Source organism: Tachypleus tridentatus, chromosome 4 (genome assembly GCF_004210375.1).
Source record: "Tachypleus tridentatus isolate NWPU-2018 chromosome 4, ASM421037v1, whole genome shotgun sequence".
NCBI classification, from domain to species: domain Eukaryota; kingdom Metazoa; phylum Arthropoda; class Merostomata; order Xiphosura; family Limulidae; genus Tachypleus; species Tachypleus tridentatus.
Window position 1 is genome coordinate 51,100,783 of NC_134828.1, and position 20,508 is coordinate 51,121,290.

The following is a 20,508-nucleotide window of genomic DNA, read 5'->3' on the forward strand; positions in this document are numbered from 1 at the left end:
ATCGCAATGATGACAGATTAATGCTGGTTATTGAAACGAGATAATCCGGACGGAATACATAAAAGAAAGACCACAACGTAATTTGAGACCAAAAGTTGTAGATTTCACAAAAACATCAGGATGGACGAGGTTGCATATTCATTTTAATATGCTATCTATGCCAAACAGCCGTTAAAAAGCCAAAAAGAAATAAAATTACAAAAAGTAAAACGAAAGCAAGCTGAAAGCTAAAAATGCCCAAATATCAGGTAAACACTAAATAGATTTTGAAAGGCCAATGGCCCATTTAGATCTGAAAACACAATCAAACTGAACAGTGGCTTCATCGCCAATGACACTGTCCAACATTAGGGGGAAAACCCTTAAAAATGTCTAAAACAGTGCTGCCACTCACATTCGTAACGACGGCAAGAAAGTAAAACGTGATACATTCTGACTCTAACTCAAGAATAAGTTCTTTTTTTACTCTGTACACAACAACTTTTACTCTTTGAAATAACAGTAAAAATAATTCAAATAAAAGGTATATACCAGTGACAACGGACACTTGGTGTTATGTTTGAGCACGACTTTTACGTCATAAGACAGATGGACCATTTTACTTTATATTGAAAATTATTACTGAACCGATCATAAAAGTTACCTAGTTACAGCACTAATGTGTATGTGCTTTCAGTTATTCAGCAGAACGAAATGATAAAACGACCCTAAGTAGCCACCTACCGTTCTGCATCAAGAACTCAATACATTAACCTATAGAGATGAAAAACAATAGGAAAGTAGTCGATATTTAATACTGGAATACAATTGGCATATTATCGATTAACTTGCAGTCTCCTCACACAATGTTTAAACAAACGTTACTGGAACAGGAGCATAAGAAAACTGCACTTCTCAAGTAAATTATTATTATAAAATTTTAATTGATAAATAACAATTATTTAAAGATATGTGTGTGGGGGGAGGGCAATTTAGTTTACTTTTAAGACTCAAGCTACGTGAATTGTGTGTAGTTGATATAACATAAATTCAGCTTAATTCTTATTTTAGCAGAACAATAAGAGTAGTTTCACGGACTAGTTACAACCTCAATACTCCAAAAAAGAAATCATATTCTACCTACAAGTCGTAGAATAAATAACATATGTACAAACGTTGTGTATTCTTATTCATACCTAAGAATTGTTGAAAGTACATCTTCGTAAATTGGAGGTAAATATTTAAAAAATAAGAAAAGATATGTTGCTACTTAGTGTAGAATTGAACTTAACTTATCACTAAAATAAGTTACATTCTTTTATCGTATCTTAAATAAATTTTAAATAAGACCGAAATAGGATAAAAACAAAATATTAGTTATTTTATCTGCTTCATTACGTTGATGTAAAAACTGAAACACAGTTGTTAAAAGTTTTCTGTGTATCTTAATTTCAAAGAGCTGTTATTTCTACTGAGAAAAGAAAATAAGAATTTAGGCTAAAATTAGCTCTAGTAAAAAAGAAAAAGGTTTAAAAGTATCATTATCAATTTAAAATGCAAGATCGAGAAGTATGTGATAATTTTGTTTTAGCTGTAACATAAAACTTTCTCTTTTATAACTGATTTTAATATTAGAAATATTTCAACATTACCTAAGAATATTGTTCGTTTCTTTGTGCTCCCTCCACCACCGGCTGATGTGTCACTCAACAGGTTATTGCCACAGTCAATAATTTCTTTACCCACACACTTAACTTTTGTTTCTTTTTCAAGATCACACTTTCAAATAATTTGTTCATCCAGTAAGAAAATATTATGATGAATTCAAATTTTGCTTTAAACATTATGAAGACCCCCCTACTCTTACTGATTTTGTGTCTTATTTATGTTATTTCTTAGCCTCCCTTCCCGTCGATATAAACATAACCAAATCTTGAAATTATTTATTTCTTACATCTTATTTTTTTGTTTTTTGCATAATTTTCACCCCATAATATTTCCTGTACTATAAGAATATTATCTTCTTTCATTTGTGCTTTACATTTATCAGTCCCGTCAGTTTTTATTATTATTTTTTGTAGTTGAGCATGAAACTACACAGAGGGTTATTTGTGCCTTGCCCACTACGGGTATCGAAACCCCGTTTATAACGTTATTTATCCTCAGATATACCGCTGAGTCCTTGGGATATTTTTTTGCATCAACATAGTACTTTGTGGCAACAAAATAGAGAAATAAATCCACTGCAAACCTGTATACAGCCACTTATTTCTAAGATATTTTTTTCATCCGGTTATAATAAAGACTGAAGTATATAAAGTTTCTAAAGTCTGGAAGACTTTGCTCCGACTACACCGCTTCTGATGAAATGGTTGAATTTCTTCTAAAAATTGGCTTATCTTATAGTGTCTTGTCTATATCCAAGTCAGGTGCTTTGAACACTTCACAAAAAGACATTCTCTACATCAAGTGTATGACAACAACTATATAAACCACTGGAGAACCCCGTAAATCTAGTCAACTTCAAATCTTGATTTTTATTTCATTTAGAAACTTCGCTGTTTTTACCGACTTATACTCTTTGTATTTTTCTATAATCGTTGTTTTCTTGGTTACCTGTCCAAGCATTTTGTTTTCGCTTCTGCTTTACATTTCTAGTTCATCAGACACGACTTTTAAATCCGGTATTAAGCGATTTTTAAAGTATTTCACATGCTGATTATGCGATTCCATCATAATTAATAAAAGTAGCACAAATAAGAACAAATTATACTCAGAATATAAAAACTTAACTGCACTTAAAGAGTGGTCAGAGTGCATTAACCTGATCACCCTTGGTTAATAGTTAATTCGTAGGAAAGAATTGGATTAACTAATTAGTATTCTTCTAACATCACACAGATAATCCGATCGTTGCTATTAGATAGATTATGGACTGTGAAGCGTGACTGCTCTAGGTACCAATGTCATCCCTAATAAATAAATATATATATATATATATATATATACATGTGTGTGTGTGTGTGTTACTAACACAAATAAATAAAACTGTTTTGCCCTAAGCACTCGAAAAATTCGAAGGAATTCTTAAATTTATCAGCATTTGTTTGCCATATTGTCATATTTGGTAAATTGGCTAATCGAAGATCTAACACAATACATAACACATACAAAACTTACAACAAATTACTACATAAAAAACAATAACAAAAAAACAAAAAACACGTATATCATGACCAATTCCTATATTAACCTATTTATTTCAATACATTATTAAGTCAGAAAGCAGCAATAAACTACACAATTTTTTTATAACTAAGGGAGTTTCAAACCGCCTATATAATACAAAAATATAGGTTTAAACACTGATCAAAATCAGAAGTGTTTTGATACCAAGTGCTGCAAAACATGAATAAATACAACATTTTTATTTGGAATATAGGAGAGCCCTGTTACAAAGTATGTTTAATTTCTTTATTTTTCATTATTTGCAGTTCATAGAAACTATAAGAGATGACATAAAATGAACTTACAGTGAACCTGAAGTATGATCCTATGGCTTACTGAAGGCGGAACTCCATTGGAAGCGATGCATAAGTAGGCTCCCATGTGTAAGCGGCTTACTTTGGTAATGTTTAGTTGCGCCCCCTTAAGAACTTTTTCTGAAAGAGATTGGTCTTCGACAAACTCAGAAACTGGGTAGGTAAAAAAGCACGCTAAAATAGTTTCAAATGGTGATTGATCCCTAAAATATACAGGTACGATATCTTATACGATATACAGAAATTGGAGACCTAAATAATTAGAGGTCTATGGAGCAACCAAAATGTTCAACTTATTTCACGTTTTTGGAGGCTTTGTACTTTCAGTTTCGGTTTATATTTTAATGAACGCTCCTGAAGAAACTGTAAAGTGAAACGTTGTGTGTTTAATTAAATAAAAATAACAGTTTGGTGTTATAAGATCGTTTTTTTAGTATTTATGTATTTTTATAAACCAACATGCACTACGAAAATTAAATATTTTTAATATTGAACAGAGTGTAAGTAAACAAATACAAAGCCTTGCATTCAACACAATAAAAACTTAAACACGTAAGTTCGAGCTGTATCTAGTAGCATATAATTCAACAAATTTCAAATTTTCGTTATTCAGGAGAGCACATTTAGAACATGACGAGATACTCTAACTGTACAACAGGATTTTATCTTCCTTTACAATACTTTTATATATGCCAAATATTATACTTAATTTACACATTAAGCACCTAAAATTTGAAGATTTTGCCCTTAATCTTTTGGGATTATGAAAATCACATTGGTCACTCTTTCAAAATTTCAAATATATGCAAAACCACCACGAATGTGTAATAGTTTTATGAGTTATTTTGTTATCAAACTTTTCTTATCGGTTAGGTTCAGACGTTTTAGTTTACTTGTCAAGAAACCCACCTTTTGTCAGCAAATAACTAATGAAAGCTGATTTGTTAAAGAATTTAGATTGTCAACGCAAAAGTTTTAGTGTTTTTTATAATTTTACAACTGAAATAAAACTGGTTATTGATGCTATGTTTGAGGGTTGTTATTTTAGCCGGAAATATTTCGATTGTTTATACTGTAGGTTTTTCTAGACTTGTCTCAAGATGTGAATCATGTGGGTGTCCTGTTTTACACACAGAATAAATAAATGACTAACAAGTTTTTTAAATTCAAAATGATTAATTTTTTGTACATATTTACCTTGAATCATGTTATTAATTATTTGTACACATTTACCTTGAATCATATTATTAATTATTTGTACATATTTACCTTGAATCATAATATTAATTATTTGTACATGCTTACCTTGAATTATGTTATTCTGCCAGTTTCCAACAGCTAAAGGCTCTCCGTCTTCACGTCTCCATGTAATCGTAGGGGTGGGGTAACCCTTCGATCGGCACGTGAGCGTCACATTAAACCCCTCGCGAACCATAACATCGGAGCTACTTTCGGCTCCAATGATTTCTGGGGGCACTAAAGAGAAAAATAGGCTGGATTAGAAGTGGAACATACTTAAGTCTTAAGCTCTTCGCTAAGTTCACCAATAACCTACAATGGCGTTCATTCATATCAATATAAGATTACACGGGATTATATCATCACACAAAACGCAAGATAGTTTTACCAAGAAACTAATACAAACACGTTCTGCAAAATCACGACTGTTCGTCGAGGTACAATAACAAATATCTAATTTATCAAATAACAAGACACTCACCTCAATTCATGACGTCTCTTCGGATATAGCAAGATTATTATCAATAAATCTTAGACATCTTTATAGGTTTTGTACTTATATTTCTTTGTTTTAGAACATACCGACTTCAAAAGCTAAGGGACAACATTTTCTTTTATTCACGGCAAAACGAAGATCACATCCTGTAAGTTTGGCGAAGGTTTACTCTGAGTAGTTCATTAATTGACACTGAAACCGGATGTAATTAATGAAACTAAAATGAAGATAGATGCAAGTATACTATATTATTATTTTTAAGAGTTTAATTGTGAATGTATTTTTGATCAGATCTCTTCAAAAATTCATCTATCACTTTTACCTTAAAGTATTGTAAACAGCATATCTGAAACTTAACCATAATCAAGAAAGATCTCTTTCCTGAAATGTGTCCAATTGGGTAAGGATTGACCGAGATAAGACTTGAAGTCATACCTTTCGTTCAATCGTCGAATTGCCAGACGCAGCTCCCGCAGATTTCTGTGCGATTGGACTTCCCAACACTTACAAATAATAAAACTTTTTAATTCCATGAAGTTTCTTTAACATCTGTGTTTAATATAGTTCTTATTTAGTGTTGGATAATGTTTGCTTATGTAATCATCATAATATTATCAGGAAAATGTTGGTAGTTTTTTTTTGCATAACAATACGATAGTTTGTGGAGTTAGAGGATACAAATAAGTTGACTGAAAACAAAAAGTGAACATTAAACGTTACTTAGTGAAAAGTCCGATTACTGATACGACTTTCTAGAATAATAGTTCTGTTTGAATTTATCTAGTCTATCGCATCAAATAACAACAGAACGCAATCATATGTGACGCGTGTACCGTTAGAAACCAGGCTATCCATTTTACAGGTCTATTGTGGTATGGGTGACGGAACGATTTTTTTTTTTAATTTTTAATTTGATAAGACTAAAATTGAATTACAGATTGCCCAAAATTGTATCTTTGTCAAAGAAAGTTTGTTAAGAGGATACGGGAAATCATTACACTGTTAAGGTAAACAGAAAGCGATTACATTCGTGTATTTCTATTCATGGCAAAGCTACTATGGTCCGTTGTCGCCAGAGAGAAGGTAGCTAGTCAATAGCATTATAAGATCAACTATTCATGTTAAGAGAATGATTGTAGCTCATATAACTTACTCACAGTATAAACAGTGATTAATATCAAGCCATCCCATAAGTAATGTCCGAAAAGTTAATACAGAAAGTGCATCATCATTTCTGACTTTCTAGAAAGCTGTAATGACTAAAATATGTAGTAGGACGTGTATAAAAATGTTCAGACAAATAAAACACTAACCCAGCTCCACTTTTTCAGATCATTAATTAAATAAACCTTTATGAAAATGGATGTGTCCGAGGAGCACGAGACATATAATGCTTTATGAGTTTAAAAAAGACAATAATGCAAAATAAACTACATGAAACATTCAAGGTGTTTATGGTGCAAAGTCTCTCAATGAGAGAAAACGTCGAAGGTGATTTCAGAAGTTCAGATCAGGTTACTACAGCTTAAGTGATGCTTTATATTTACGTCGTCCTGTTGAGTTCAATGATGACTGCATATGATAAAATTTGTGCTGTAACAGTTGAAAAACTTGTACAGAAGCTTTATTGAACCCATTCAACAGTTCATTGTCATCTGCAACAGCTTAGAAAGGTGTCAAAACTTAAAAAATGGGTCCCCCATGATTTGACAGAAACCAATCTAAGAGAAAGAGTGAACGTAACTCACCTTTTTTGGACAAGTTAGTGACTGGAGATGAAAAATTGATATATTATAAAAATGTTAAGCGCCGCAGACAATGGTTCAGTGCGGGTAAACTAGCTAAAGCAAAATAGATTTCCACCCTAGAAAAGACTTTTTAAGCGTTTGGTGAAATATTGTTGGTGTGATCCACTTTGGGTTGTTGCCACTCAATGTAACAATTAGATCACACTTCTGTTGTTAACAGTTAGAGCGCTTGAATGTTGCACTGAAAGAAAAGAGGCCTGTTTTGATCAATCGTAAAGGTGTTGCGTTACACCAGGATAATGCACAGCCTCATACAGCAAGTATCACATCTGCAAAAATTGAAGAACTAGACTGGGAAAAATTTTCACATCCTCCTTATTCTCCAGACCTTGCCCAAGCTGATTATAATCTATTCCGAAGTCTGCAGAACTGTCTTGATGGAAAATAGCTTGGAACACATGTAGATGTCAAGACTACCATCTCTAAACTCTTTTCCTCTAAACCCCAAGAATTTTATAGAAGTGACATTCAGAAGCTTGTGAATCGTTAGCAGGAAGTAATTAATAATAATGGGACATACATTATTGATTAAATAATATTAAAAGCGTTTGAAATCCTTTCTCTTTTTCTGAACCTAAGATCGGACATTACCTAAGGGATGACCTGCGCCAGATTATGTATTCAGTTTTACAGCAATAAAACAACTTACCAAACACATCGAGGTAGCCAACCTGGCTCTTCATTGGGACAGTGTTAATCTGACACATGTACCCTCCCCTGTCAGATTCTTGGACATCCCGGATGTGCAGTATCCAGTTTTTGTGGTCGCTGTGACTGAGATTCACTCTATAATTCCTTGTGATCACATTCTGGTGGATGGTCAGTATAGTTTTACTCTCAACTCTTAGCCAGGCCACCTAAATAAATAGTCCAAGATATCGTAAAAACCTAGATTACATCTTGCTGTGAGTTTAACCAAATACTTTTCTAACTTATTAAAATAATTCAAGCTTATCTTTATTAATTTTACTACAACAACAAATATTTACAAAACATAATGAAAGTAAAATATTATCAAACTGAATGAGCCGAGTGTGGGTTTTAGCAAGCATCACTTGTCCAGACTGCGAATCTGAGAATTCACAGCTTGTAGCTCTTGCCGTGAATATGCGTTACACACTTTGCAGCCGGAGGTGCACTATAAGGATAATGATCAAATTTCATCAGAAAAAGAGTATCTAAATAATCAGTTGATTTTTCTGTGCGCTTGGACTATTGAAATGATCACTGTAATATGTTGACCTAGTACCCTATATTAATTATAGAAAGCGTGGTAAAAGTAGTAATGTGCTTTGAACATTGTTTAGAATGTTTAATATACTTGCATTTCATTATTATAACAATTAGTTTATATTATTACCTCAGTATTTGGATCTAGGATTAACTTCAATTTCGTAATCTGGCACATGCACCAGCCTGAAGGCGGTAACAGGTTACTACTAACGAAATGATATTAAAATTAGGTTACTGGCTATACAATGATTCGCATTTACAATATTGCTACAGCTTGCACATTATCAGTCTTATGGGAATGTACTAATATATATCGCATGAAGTTTTTCTAACCTAATACCTCACACTGCAGTTATCTAGGTCATCATATACTACATGAAGCTTATCTATTCCTCCACATAGTTTCAAGAGAATATCCAACATGATGACTATCCCGTTACGTTCACAGAGAATCATGTGACCTACACTCATTGTACCATAAGATAACACTAGCCTCCCGCATACTCTTCAACACGAGCAGTACAAGTCAGTAAAAATATCCACCAAACTACGATTGATTAATTTGATTTTTACTGTAGTCTCTGGAGCCTAGAGGAGTTTAGCACCAGTCAAAACTCAAGAGTTACCTCGCAGTACGTGTGTCAACCCGTTGTTTCTCATTCCAAACCGTCGGCAGCAATCATTTTAACTTTTTTACTTGGCCTGGCATGGCCAAGCGTGTTAAGGGTCGCGGGTTCGAATCCCGGTCGCACCAAACATACTCGCCCTTTTAGCCGTGGGGGAGTTATAAAGTGACGGTCAATCCCACTATTCGTTGGTAAAAGAGTAGCCCAAGAGTTGGCGGTGGGTGGTGATGACCAGCTGCCTTCCCTCTAGTCTTACACTGCTAAATTAGGGGCCGCTAGCGCATATAGCCCTCGAGTAGCTTTGCGCGAAATTCAAAACAAACGAACAAACAAACTTTTTTACTTTATTATTGTTTATTATTGATATTTTATTTATTAATTTATTTTATATTTGTTTTCAAGTACCCAATGTAAATAACAATATTGTAATAGTATTATATTCAGAGGAGCTTAGTGTAGACTTTGCTCCTTCTAATAATCTTCTCAAGGTTCCGTAGCATCTGTTATGTCCAGTATCTGAATGACAAGGACAAATTACTAAACCGAAATTCTTACTTTTTTTTTCTAAAACTATACTTTTAGTTTCTAAAACTAAAATTATACATTAAACTACTCATGCTATACTTTATTACACATTAAATATTACAGATATAAAAAATAACATATTGTTGAGTAGGTCTAAACACTTACGGAACTATGTATCTACTGTATTTACATAATAAAAATCCTATAACCTTAACAATGTAAAGTACAAACTAACTATGCTAAAATATCGAGAATTACTTTAGGTTTTAATGATAAATAAATTACTAAATGCACCATGAGGGTATTATTACTTATCTTATCCACGTGTGCACATCATTTAAATGAGACAAGCTAACGAAACAACACATACTAAGAAAGGTTTGGTATACACACACTAACAAAGATATCTAGAATATATCAACCTAATAACCTGAGCAAAGTCAGGCACTTTCATTAGTGATGAAATAAATAAATAAATTTAAGAAAGTAGATGAAATACTTTAGAATTCTAATATTCCTTTTATTTGAATAAAATAAGAACAAAAATACGTTTATCACCAGCTTACCTACTTATAATTTAACCTTATTATTATTAACGTGATAGTGAACATTTAAAGAAACCACAACAAGACTGATTATAAACTGGGAATTCTATAACATGTTGATATAATATACATCATTAAAATTGCCATGCGAAACCACATGAGTATTACCAGACTGATGACGCATTTTTTATTACTACCGCAAAAACATCACTAGTTTGGTGACGTTTCTCGTCTAACACAGAAAAAGCTGAAATACCTGTCAACTAACGGGGAAGGGGGTGTTTAAACTTAATTAACACACTTTACATTTAACAGTGACCGTATAATTAGAAGTAATAACTTGAGCATAAATTTCATCTCAGAATTTGAAAATATTACAAAATTTCTTTGTAAATAACATTTACAATCTGTTTTTTGTTTAGCAACAACTAAACATTTTTAGGTAATCCCACCCTACATCTCACTGACCATGGGAAAGGGGTATAAATTCAATTCTGACCCCTTTATGACATTTTCCATAATTCATAGTGCTTATATACATAAATAAAACTCTTCTTTCACCCGTTTACCAGATACTTTTTCTTTATATCGTGTCACGTTTATCATCAGCTTTGTGACTATTTTCTTAATATGGTTTACACCACACGGCAGAACAACAACAATCGCATACACACTAAAAAAGGGCACCACTCTGCTGACACGAACACGTACATCTATCTATGTAAGTAACACTCCTGTATTTTATCTGTCCAGAAATTTTCTCTCAAATGTCTCGATTAAATGCAATAAATCTCATATCGTGAGAAAGGCTTTTGTCCGAGAAGACTGGATTGTATATTGGCTTTTCAATTCAGAATCACTGTACCTGTTTCTTGCTTGGTCAGATTTTTAATGTAACGAACATGGTACACAATGGTACAATGCTATTGTCATCACGTGACGGTTGGCTTCGATTTCAACTTTAGTTTTTTTATTTACAAAGTTGTCCACAGAAACAACGCTTAAATCGGGTGTAGTATCCTAAAAAAATGAGCATTACACCAAATACAATTGATACACCTATTTAGGTTTAAAATATGCATACACAGTTCGTTCAAAACAAAATGCTTATCATTTTGGAAACACGCATTCAGATGTTCCTGCATATTTAGCTACGTCTGCCTTCATTACAACTTTACATTCAGTTTACTTTGTAAGTATACTTGTTTCGTTTCATAGACTGCTATAAATACCTGTAACTACATTTATTTTTAGTACGTATTTTGCATATATATATACTGGTTTAAGCACGAACGCAAACGTTTAACTTAATTTTTCTGTAGGATTGACAGATATTTAAAAATGTTAATACTCATCACCTAAAGTTTGATCTTGCGTTAAGAGTGTTTACACTTACCTTATCAAGGATGTAAAGTTACTGACAGGGGCGTAGATCCTGGTGAAGATGGAGGGTATACATCCCCCCTTCATTTTAGGTGGGGGGTATGGTGCATACAATCATCCCCCCCTACAGTTTGATCTGTTGAACTGTTTTATTGCATCACAGGCCCACAAATTGTGTGTTTGTTCTTCTGATTTTCGTTTTCTTACCAATCGAATTAAATAATTAAACCTAGATGAAGGCTTTTTCAGTAGCCGAAGTCTACATCTTTAATATAGGCGTGCTTCTAAGCTTTTCGATCTAAGCGATAGTTCTTAAGTATCAGTCAGTAGGCCTAAATATACATGCAAGTATCGTGGTAACAAGATTACTCTGTGACTGCATGTTTACAGTTTTCAGATTCACATAATCAGAGATTACCAATTTCCAAATTAAACAGTCCAAATAAGTGGTTGGAAAAATCATCCCCCCCCTCGGGTGTAAAAAATATACGCCCCTGGTTGCTGATGCATTTCAAAGTGTAATGTTTTTAGGGCTTATATTACAGAATTTTGGAAAAAAATTTCAATTTCTAGTGAACTAACTCATGATCACCAACTGACGGTATGAATATTATGCCTAAATCAGATCAAACATTAAATTCACGAAATATTTTTCAGATGTCTCTACGAAAATAAAAACTTTTGTAAGTTCGTAACTACGTGAAGGAAAAACAAAGCTTCATAACAGATAATAAACTGGTTGTAAAAGAGGTATGTATGTATTCTCAACCAGCTTAAGAACGAATTAGTATATTAATTAACCATTGATTAGACCTACATAGTCAATGAATCTGGCTATACATTACAACAATAATACAGGAAAAACCTATGCAATAATTGCTCTTGTTCACAAATGTAACAGTTTAATTTAATGGAAGTTACCTCAATGGTGTGGAAAAAATGAAAACAATTTGATTGGATGAAGGAGATATAAACATATATAGAACTATCTCCTCCCGCACACATTACAACTAAACTAATATTATTAGTTTTATTAGAAATAAGTTTCTTAAATTAAACTGTGTTTTAAATACATTGTATTTTAGATTCTTAATAGAAGTCTTAGCGTTTTTATCATTTTATCGCACTATTTTTATTCTCAATTTAGCGAATGAAATTATTGTTGTTGTTTTGAAGTAAGCACAAAGCTGCACAATGGACTATCTGTGCTCTGTCTACCACGGGTATCGAAACCCGGTTTTTAGTGTTGGAAGTCCGCAAACATACCGCTGAGCCACTTGGGGTGCGAATGAAATTATAAAGTAGGTACATAGTAACAAATTCGATATTTTATAAGATACGTTTTGGAACTAATTAAATTCAAAACTATGCTTTTTACATAAAATTATTGTTCTATATGTATTTCTATTATGGAATATAGTAAAATGTTTTATTGTGACACATCTAAGTTTATCTATTGCAAGGTGATTTTTCATGTAAATTAAATAGAAAAAAACCTCAACATTATAATGAAAGATTACTCTTACCAATAACTGTTTCCTACAGGTGATAACACAAGTCCTGAGATAAATATTAAATCACGACAAATCATGTGAAAGAAATTGTTTAGAGTACCTGGTACAAATGTAAAACTTTGTTTAAGACGATAAAACTGACGAATGGTACTGATGACTTGAACTACTTACATATCATAAAATCAGAAATATCAATGTGAAATAGTATGATAAAATATCTAAATAACATTATATCCACATATATGGTAAAGAGTGTTCTGATATCATTGCACAGGTGTTGTAAAAGACACCCAGTTCATAATCTAATTTCAACGTTTATTGTTTAGTTAGGCTAACTTAACAACATACAAACAGAAATGGTACAAACTAAGCGTAATATTCTGCAATGCGTGGTGCAGTTCTAGTAAATTTCACAGAATTGTTTTCAATGTTGTTTACAATATACCCTCTGGATAGTTGTTTATTTTTCATTTCAAAGTTATATTGTCATTGTTTTCACATTAATAACACAGGTACATAACTTTCATTAAAAAAAAGCCCCTAAGCGCTAATTAGTTTTCTCCACTTTGCTATAAAATCACCCCAAATAGTGATCACATTGAAAAAAATAAATAATTGTTTAAAGAAATATTGTGTTGTAGTTAAATGTTGCTGAAGCAGCAGTTACAAGGAGAGAAAGACGTAGGCTAAGCATGTATCATTCTGTGGTTAAACGATTTCTAAATATTTCAAAAAAATGGCACATTATCATGCTTGATTTTAAAACAACATTGTAACATTTACAGATCACAAGGTAAAATAAGTTTTGAAGAATACATCACTCGAAATATCTACAAGATAGGTAAGTCAACACTATTCTTGCTTCTGTTAACGTGAAAGCCAGTTGTTAAATTTCTGATGGTTTAGCGAAATGCTTAGAAACAAATGTCAATTATCAAACAAAAATCTAACTTTCAAAAATTCAACATCTTTAAGATAACTGTTCAGGAGTTTTGTTTTGTTTGGAATCAAGTATAAAGCTATATAATGGGATATCTGTGTTCTGCCTACCACGGGTATCGAAACCCGGTTTATAGCAGATTGTGTCCGCAGATATACCGCTATGCTAATAGGAAGGGAGAATAAAGAAAAGACCGTTGATCCAAATTTATCAATATTATTGTTTTCCGTAACAACTGTTCGTGGGAAAGAATGGCATTAGGTAGCAATACAATTGTTTGGATATTAAGTGTGTGTCTTGTTATGTATTAATAAACAACACAGGTGGACATTATTGAAACTATATTCACACACCAAGGGTGGGAGCCTGTGTTTTTTCTAGTTTATTGGTGGAAGTCAACTCAGGTGTTGTAAATAGATGTGGTTGTCGGCATGCTTTAGACATCTGTCATCTGCTAAGAAAGCAAAGTATTGTTTATAAAAAGATCTTGGTATAAAAGCTACAAGATAGAAACAGACGAATGGAAAACATACTATCTAATAAAAACTGCATAGATATATATTTTAATAAAAGTTTACACAAAGAAGGAAAAGGAGAAATAATAAGGAAAGAAAGTAAGTTCCCGAAACCAAGAGACTTACCCGGTATGTTCCCAAATTATCCACAACACAAAGAAGTTGTGCAGCGCGACCCACAGCGACTGTCATATTGCGGACTGGTTCGGCGAATTCAGGTTCTTTGTTGAAGCCTGTGAACAGAAAGTTCCAATTATTAAAAAATCAAATTATAGTGAAAGGAAACAGCGATGTGCAAATACATACACACACATATATATATATATAGATATACTTCCTTGTTTCGTATAGTGTTTATATGTATGTAGGACAAAGATAATAACACTAAAAGTTTTCCCCAATGTACAGGAATACGCGTCTAAGAACAGAATTAATATTAGTAATACACAATAACTTTCTTTATTATTTTAATGTTTGTCTTAATAGATACGTACATATATATTTTTGTCTAACTAAAATGAGATAATGCACAAAAAACGCTTATTTCAGAAATTTAGGTACAAAACTATAATACTGTCAATCCTGATACATCAGAAAAGCATCATAGGAGTTTTAAAGTCATATAATGACTGATAACAGTTTGAATGAACTCTCTTTCTAAGTATTAAACAGCAACAGCACACAATATATATATATATATATACAATTGTAATAGATACTGAAATATGAAAGATAGTTTTATACAGTCAAACTGAATTACTTATAATTTTCTTTCACGTTCTAACTATATTTTATCATCGGTACTTCTAATAAACACAGTCAGCTTACTTTTAGTCAATTAAGACTTTTTTGTTTATTACATGTAGCTAAATAGGTGTATGAACGATTTTTAACATAGTCTTCAACAAAATATAAAACAAATGTTTAACATTGAATAAAATACTTAACTGGTAATGGAATTTTTCATCATATTCAATAGCAAATAGTGTTGCAACACCTGAGCCACTCAAGTAGTTTCAGAAACCACCGTTAGGAACAGTGACTAATTAAAATTCTATTAAAATTTCTTTACCCTCTGTACGAAACACATGTTTATATTGATCTGAAACACTGTGGATCACAGCTTTTATTGCAATTTGAAGAAGTTATTGCTATTTTCCCAAGAAATCTTAAGTCTTTCTATCTTCTGTAGCACGGTCCGGATGTGTTGAACTGAGATAATCCACTTCATGTGTGTACAAAACAACACTGTATTCAGCACCTTCTGGTGCGAAATATTATTTTATTTAGCAGAAATACGATAATGGTATCCTGTGAACCAGAATTGTCTTCTTGTAGCACTGGTAAACCACTTAACTCCTTCAACGTGGTGTAGGTTTGCAAGTACACAAAAACTAACACCAGCCCCTTCGTTGTTGTACAGGTCTGAAAGGCAAGTACACAAAAACTAACATCAGCCTCTTCAATGTAGTGCAGGTCTGCAAGTCTACAAAAACTAACACCATCCCCTAACATAGGTATATCTCTTTCGAAAAGAGCATCTTATTCAATACGCATATTTCTGTAAAAACTACCTAAATTATTTTAAAACTCTAGTACAAGGAGAATGAGGATCCTTCAGCAGAGCAGCATAAATAGCTCTAGTTGTCTATTGTCCTTTCGACTCGTTCAAATGCCAAGGTCAGTTGTGTCTTATGATAAAATTGTAAAACATGGTCAGTTTTTTGTCTCAATGTAGACTAATTGTCCCAAGTTTCTTTTCTTGGAGAGGGGGTGGTCCTGGAGAGTACAGGTAGTGAAGTCGCTGAAATTACCAGTCAATAGTTGTTTTATTCTACCCAATTTTTTGTTTTCACTTTTACGAAAAACTGATTAATTAACAATGTCACAGAGTTATTTAGTCCAATTTATACGGCTTACATGCAAATATTAAAGTTTAGCATTTCATTGAAGATTTTGATAATCAATTGCAGAAGACATAATAGATAAATAAGATTTAAAAATTATTTAAGTTTTCAACGTATAACAATCCATCATCATGTGATCATACTATAAACATACAAAGTATGCATTGTATGATTTTAGCACAAATTTTGCCTAGTATACTGGGGAGATTTCCAACATTTTTTGAAGTTATGCTTAAATGAATTAGTGTGTTTTCTCTCTCCTGCAAAATATTGTTTGTAAAGCTCTTCTACGATGCCAAGCGTGGCAACTGCCTTCACAAACAAGTTACATTGATGCGATTTGCTTCCCAACTTTGGAGGCAATATTAAATTAGTTCATACCACATGATCCGCTCTCAGACAATCACAGTAAAGGCTATTGCTAATGGGTAGAATAATACGTATTAGGGACCAATTAATAAATCCATCTAAACTCTGATTATCAAAAAAGTAGCTTTTTATTAGATAAGGAATATTCTGGACAGTATAGAACTAAAACCTCTCTTGTTGGATATGATATGCAGTATTCATCATATATTACAATATTGAATACATATAATCATTCACATAGAAATTCATCAAAAACATGGCAAAATTGTACAGAATTTCACAATACAATGTATTTATCGCTGATTAAACACTTTTTATTGCTGATATGACACAGTGAATATTTACTGTCAAACCCAAAATTATTTTTTTGAAATAAACAATAAATAACAGGGTTCATCTTTCCCCATCGTGATTTTTCTAATTTTCTTTACTTCTATGTAAACGCTCGAAGCGTTACAAGTATCACTACATTGCATTAGTGACTGTAATATACGACTTATATGCTTGTAACTATCTGAAACTCACTGCAAAGTATGTTGGTCTGCAATTTTGAATTTTCAGTGCAGTTCTGGGTGATAAATTTAATACTAAATATGTGTGGTTTCGTTTAATAAAACATTTTCAAAGATTGCATGGACCAAGAAGTGGATAATACTAAACCATCAGGTAGATATTCCACATTAATTCATTCAGAGGTCCTCTGTTTCTTTAGTACTTGCCATAAAGGGTACAGTTATGAGTGTAGGTAGGCTGCAATATTACTAACACTCGTACCACTAGTGCTGCATGCAAACATTTCCCTTTTTAAATATCGTAAGCCCTTCATGAGATCTTGAATCTTAAACTACACACCATCAAATTCATAAGCAAACGATTACTGACGAACTGATTACTAGTGATATAAAAAAGTTAAATTATCAAATTGTTCGAAAAACAATACAACTTGGAATTTCATAATACTAGAGTAATACAATAAGATTTAACACATGTACTTAATTTCATCAAATACTTTGTTGAGCTCATTTAGGGAAAATACCTGTTCATTTGAAACGTATTTTATTCATCATCTCAAAGTGAGGTATAATATAGAAACGAGTGTATTTTGTAGTGAGGCCTAATTTCAAATGGTTTAATCATGAAACTAAATGCTTGATTTTAATACATGTAGTATACAGTTTGAAGTAAATTTGTTTCACGTGCATTTAGTGTTTCTTTACAATCTTAAGGACAGAGTAGAACAAGAATTACCAAGTAATAATAAATAAACATTACAGTTGGAGTGTGTTTTTGTTATAGCAAAGCCACAAAGAGCTATCTCCTCAGCCCACCGAGAGGAATCGAACCCCTGATTTTAGCTTTGTAAATCCGGAGACATACCGCTGTACTAGCGGGGGCCTACAGTTGGAACCTCACTGTATTTAGAATCTGTTCATAAACAGAACCTTTCTAGGTCTACTGAATTTAAAGTAAAGAAACAAGTAAAGAAAAACTAAAAAAACAAATTAAATATAAGTAAGGCTAATATCAGTTGTGCAAAAAAAAAACAGTTCAAACAATATAGTAGTGGTTGCATTTGCATTATCTTTATAACGGCACAGTTAATAATTAATATATAATAGTATATATAAAAAATATTCAATCACAACTCGGTTTTAATGTTTATTAACACTCTACTACACTGTGTGCCTGTTCTATTACGCAGGGGTGAAACAAGTGTCATTAGTAATATCTTGTTTGTATTATCTTTGATTGATATTAGCCATCCCCACATTTGCTTCCTCTTTTGATGAGTTTTTCTTTCTTTTAGAATACACATTAGACCATGCATACTCTAACCAGAGTACAATTTCCTAGATATCAACGGATCTTTAACGATTGTAGTTTATATAGATATTGTTACTTTTTTGTCAAGTTGACGTAAGTTAATGTACTGTTCTGTAGGAGTACTTCTCCTAACTCGAAAACTTATTATATGAAGAACTTCAATCTCTCATGGTGTTAAGTTGGGTTTACTTTGCGCTAGCCGCCCCTAATTTCGTAGCGTTGAATTAAAGGAAAAGCAGTTAATCAACACGATCCACCGTCATCTCTCAGACAACTCTTTTATCGACAAATATTGGCATTGATAATCATATTATAATGCCACACGACTGAAAAAAACGAGTATATTTGGTGATGGGAATTCGAACTTGTGACCTTATACTGCGAGTCGAATGTTTTAACTGTCAGGCCGGGTCTCTCATTGTGTTAAGTAACCTATTATATCGTGTTATTTATTATTTTTATTTTGAATGATTTCAACGATTTGAAGTACAATAAAACTGTATACTCACCAATGCACGCTATCAGTGGATAACGAACATTTTAGCGTGAATTAGAATGTGCAGTTTACTGTAGTTCGTAGCCTATAATCAGCTACCCACTACGTGAGACACTGCATGACGACGAGTTGCACGAAAACTTTACTGCGTCACTGAATACCCTGAGATACAGTGTTTAATAAATATATAGCATGTGTAAATAATTATTCTGTGCATATACATTTAACACAGTAACATTTCAAATATTGCGATTTTTTCAGTGCATCATGGAAACAGTCAATTGTCAAAAGAACAAGACAACTCCAGTTCAAGTTATGTGTGCAAGCTTCTGTGCCAAGAATAAAATAATTAACAAAACAGTTGCTCTAAGGTTAGAATCGAAATGAAACATGACTATTGCTTCTGTAAAATAAAATTGGATACAGACAATTGCATCAAAACTGTACTTATAAATCATAAAACTGATGCTAAATTTCTACTAGATGTACCACTCGTATAAGAAAACATGTTTGAAATACGATAAAAATAACACATTTCTAACAAGCAAGAGTGTACTGTTACAGCTAGAGCCTATTTGTTTCCCTAAATCATTAGTTTAATGCGATTCGTTTGAGTCTACCAAAGCCTATAAAGTGCACCTGACGACAGAAACCCATTCACGATATTTTCACCAAACTACATGAGCTTTTGGGTTTCATAGTTGGGCAAACTTAATACTGTGTATATTTTCGTGTGGGGAATGTTCAATTTGATTCAGCTTACAAATTGAAATTCTGTTAGGATATAAACGACTAAAGATTATCGAAGCTTCTAAGAAGAATGTTAGAAGATATGTACCTCAATGTCACAGCTCAGTAAGTCTCTATCTGAGCTCTGCAGTAAGTTTCTATATATTCTTTTAAACAAGTTACGGATCAAACTCTCAATATGAAAATGTAAAGCAGAAGAAAACACGGTTAGAAGATTAGGCCAAAATCTTATATTGAACTGAAACTCCTATTATTAACAAGTAAAAATCAATAGATAACGCTCTGCCTCACAACAGTGTTTACAGTGTTCTTATACAAGAACAAATTTTAAAAGTCAGTCTTTCGTTAAAAGCTTCTATTTTGTGTAAAAATACGCGTATATGAAATATTTACATGTAATTTCCTATTGCCTTCTTCACATTAACTCTCAATTTATTGATATATATTTTCTTATTGAATCAATACGTTACATGAAAGCGTAATGAAAACAAGAACATTTAGTAGACACATATTACGTTCCTGATCAACAGTAATAAACATATAAAATGCAGACGTAAAGGATTTGTATATCAAATGTTCTCTGTCTGGGTGATATAAAATTGCTTAGGTAGATTACTAAGCTATCAATTGAAAACTAAGATCATGAATTTATAACTGATTACGCCCTATGATGTAAATGCTTTTCTACTGCTTTAATAAAAATTGTATGGATTTTAATTATAAACTGAAAAAAAACGTTCCATAAGTAAAGTAACCATATTGAACTTGGTTCTTTTTTGTTTTCCATATATTGGATTAGAATGTTTCATAGCCATTG

At 32.5% G+C, this 20,508-nt stretch overlaps 1 protein-coding gene across 3 annotated transcripts in view; it reads right to left on the minus strand.

Moving 5' to 3' along the window:
* Positions 1-20,508, minus strand: part of LOC143249118 (lachesin-like) — an 85,256-nt gene that overhangs the window by 16,872 nt on the left and 47,876 nt on the right. The window contains exons 2-5 of one of the 3 annotated variants that reach the window (XM_076498469.1): positions 14,472-14,578; positions 7,714-7,921; positions 4,827-4,997; positions 3,513-3,641 (exon numbers count right to left, since the gene is read on the minus strand). In XM_076498469.1, the coding sequence (XP_076354584.1) occupies positions 3,513-3,641; positions 4,827-4,997; positions 7,714-7,921; positions 14,472-14,578 (615 nt within the window). Of the gene's footprint in view, positions 1-3,512; positions 3,675-4,826; positions 4,998-7,713; positions 7,922-14,471; positions 14,579-20,508 lie in introns of all 3 variants that reach the window. The other 2 variants (XM_076498468.1, XM_076498467.1) reach the window with 2 other exon arrangements.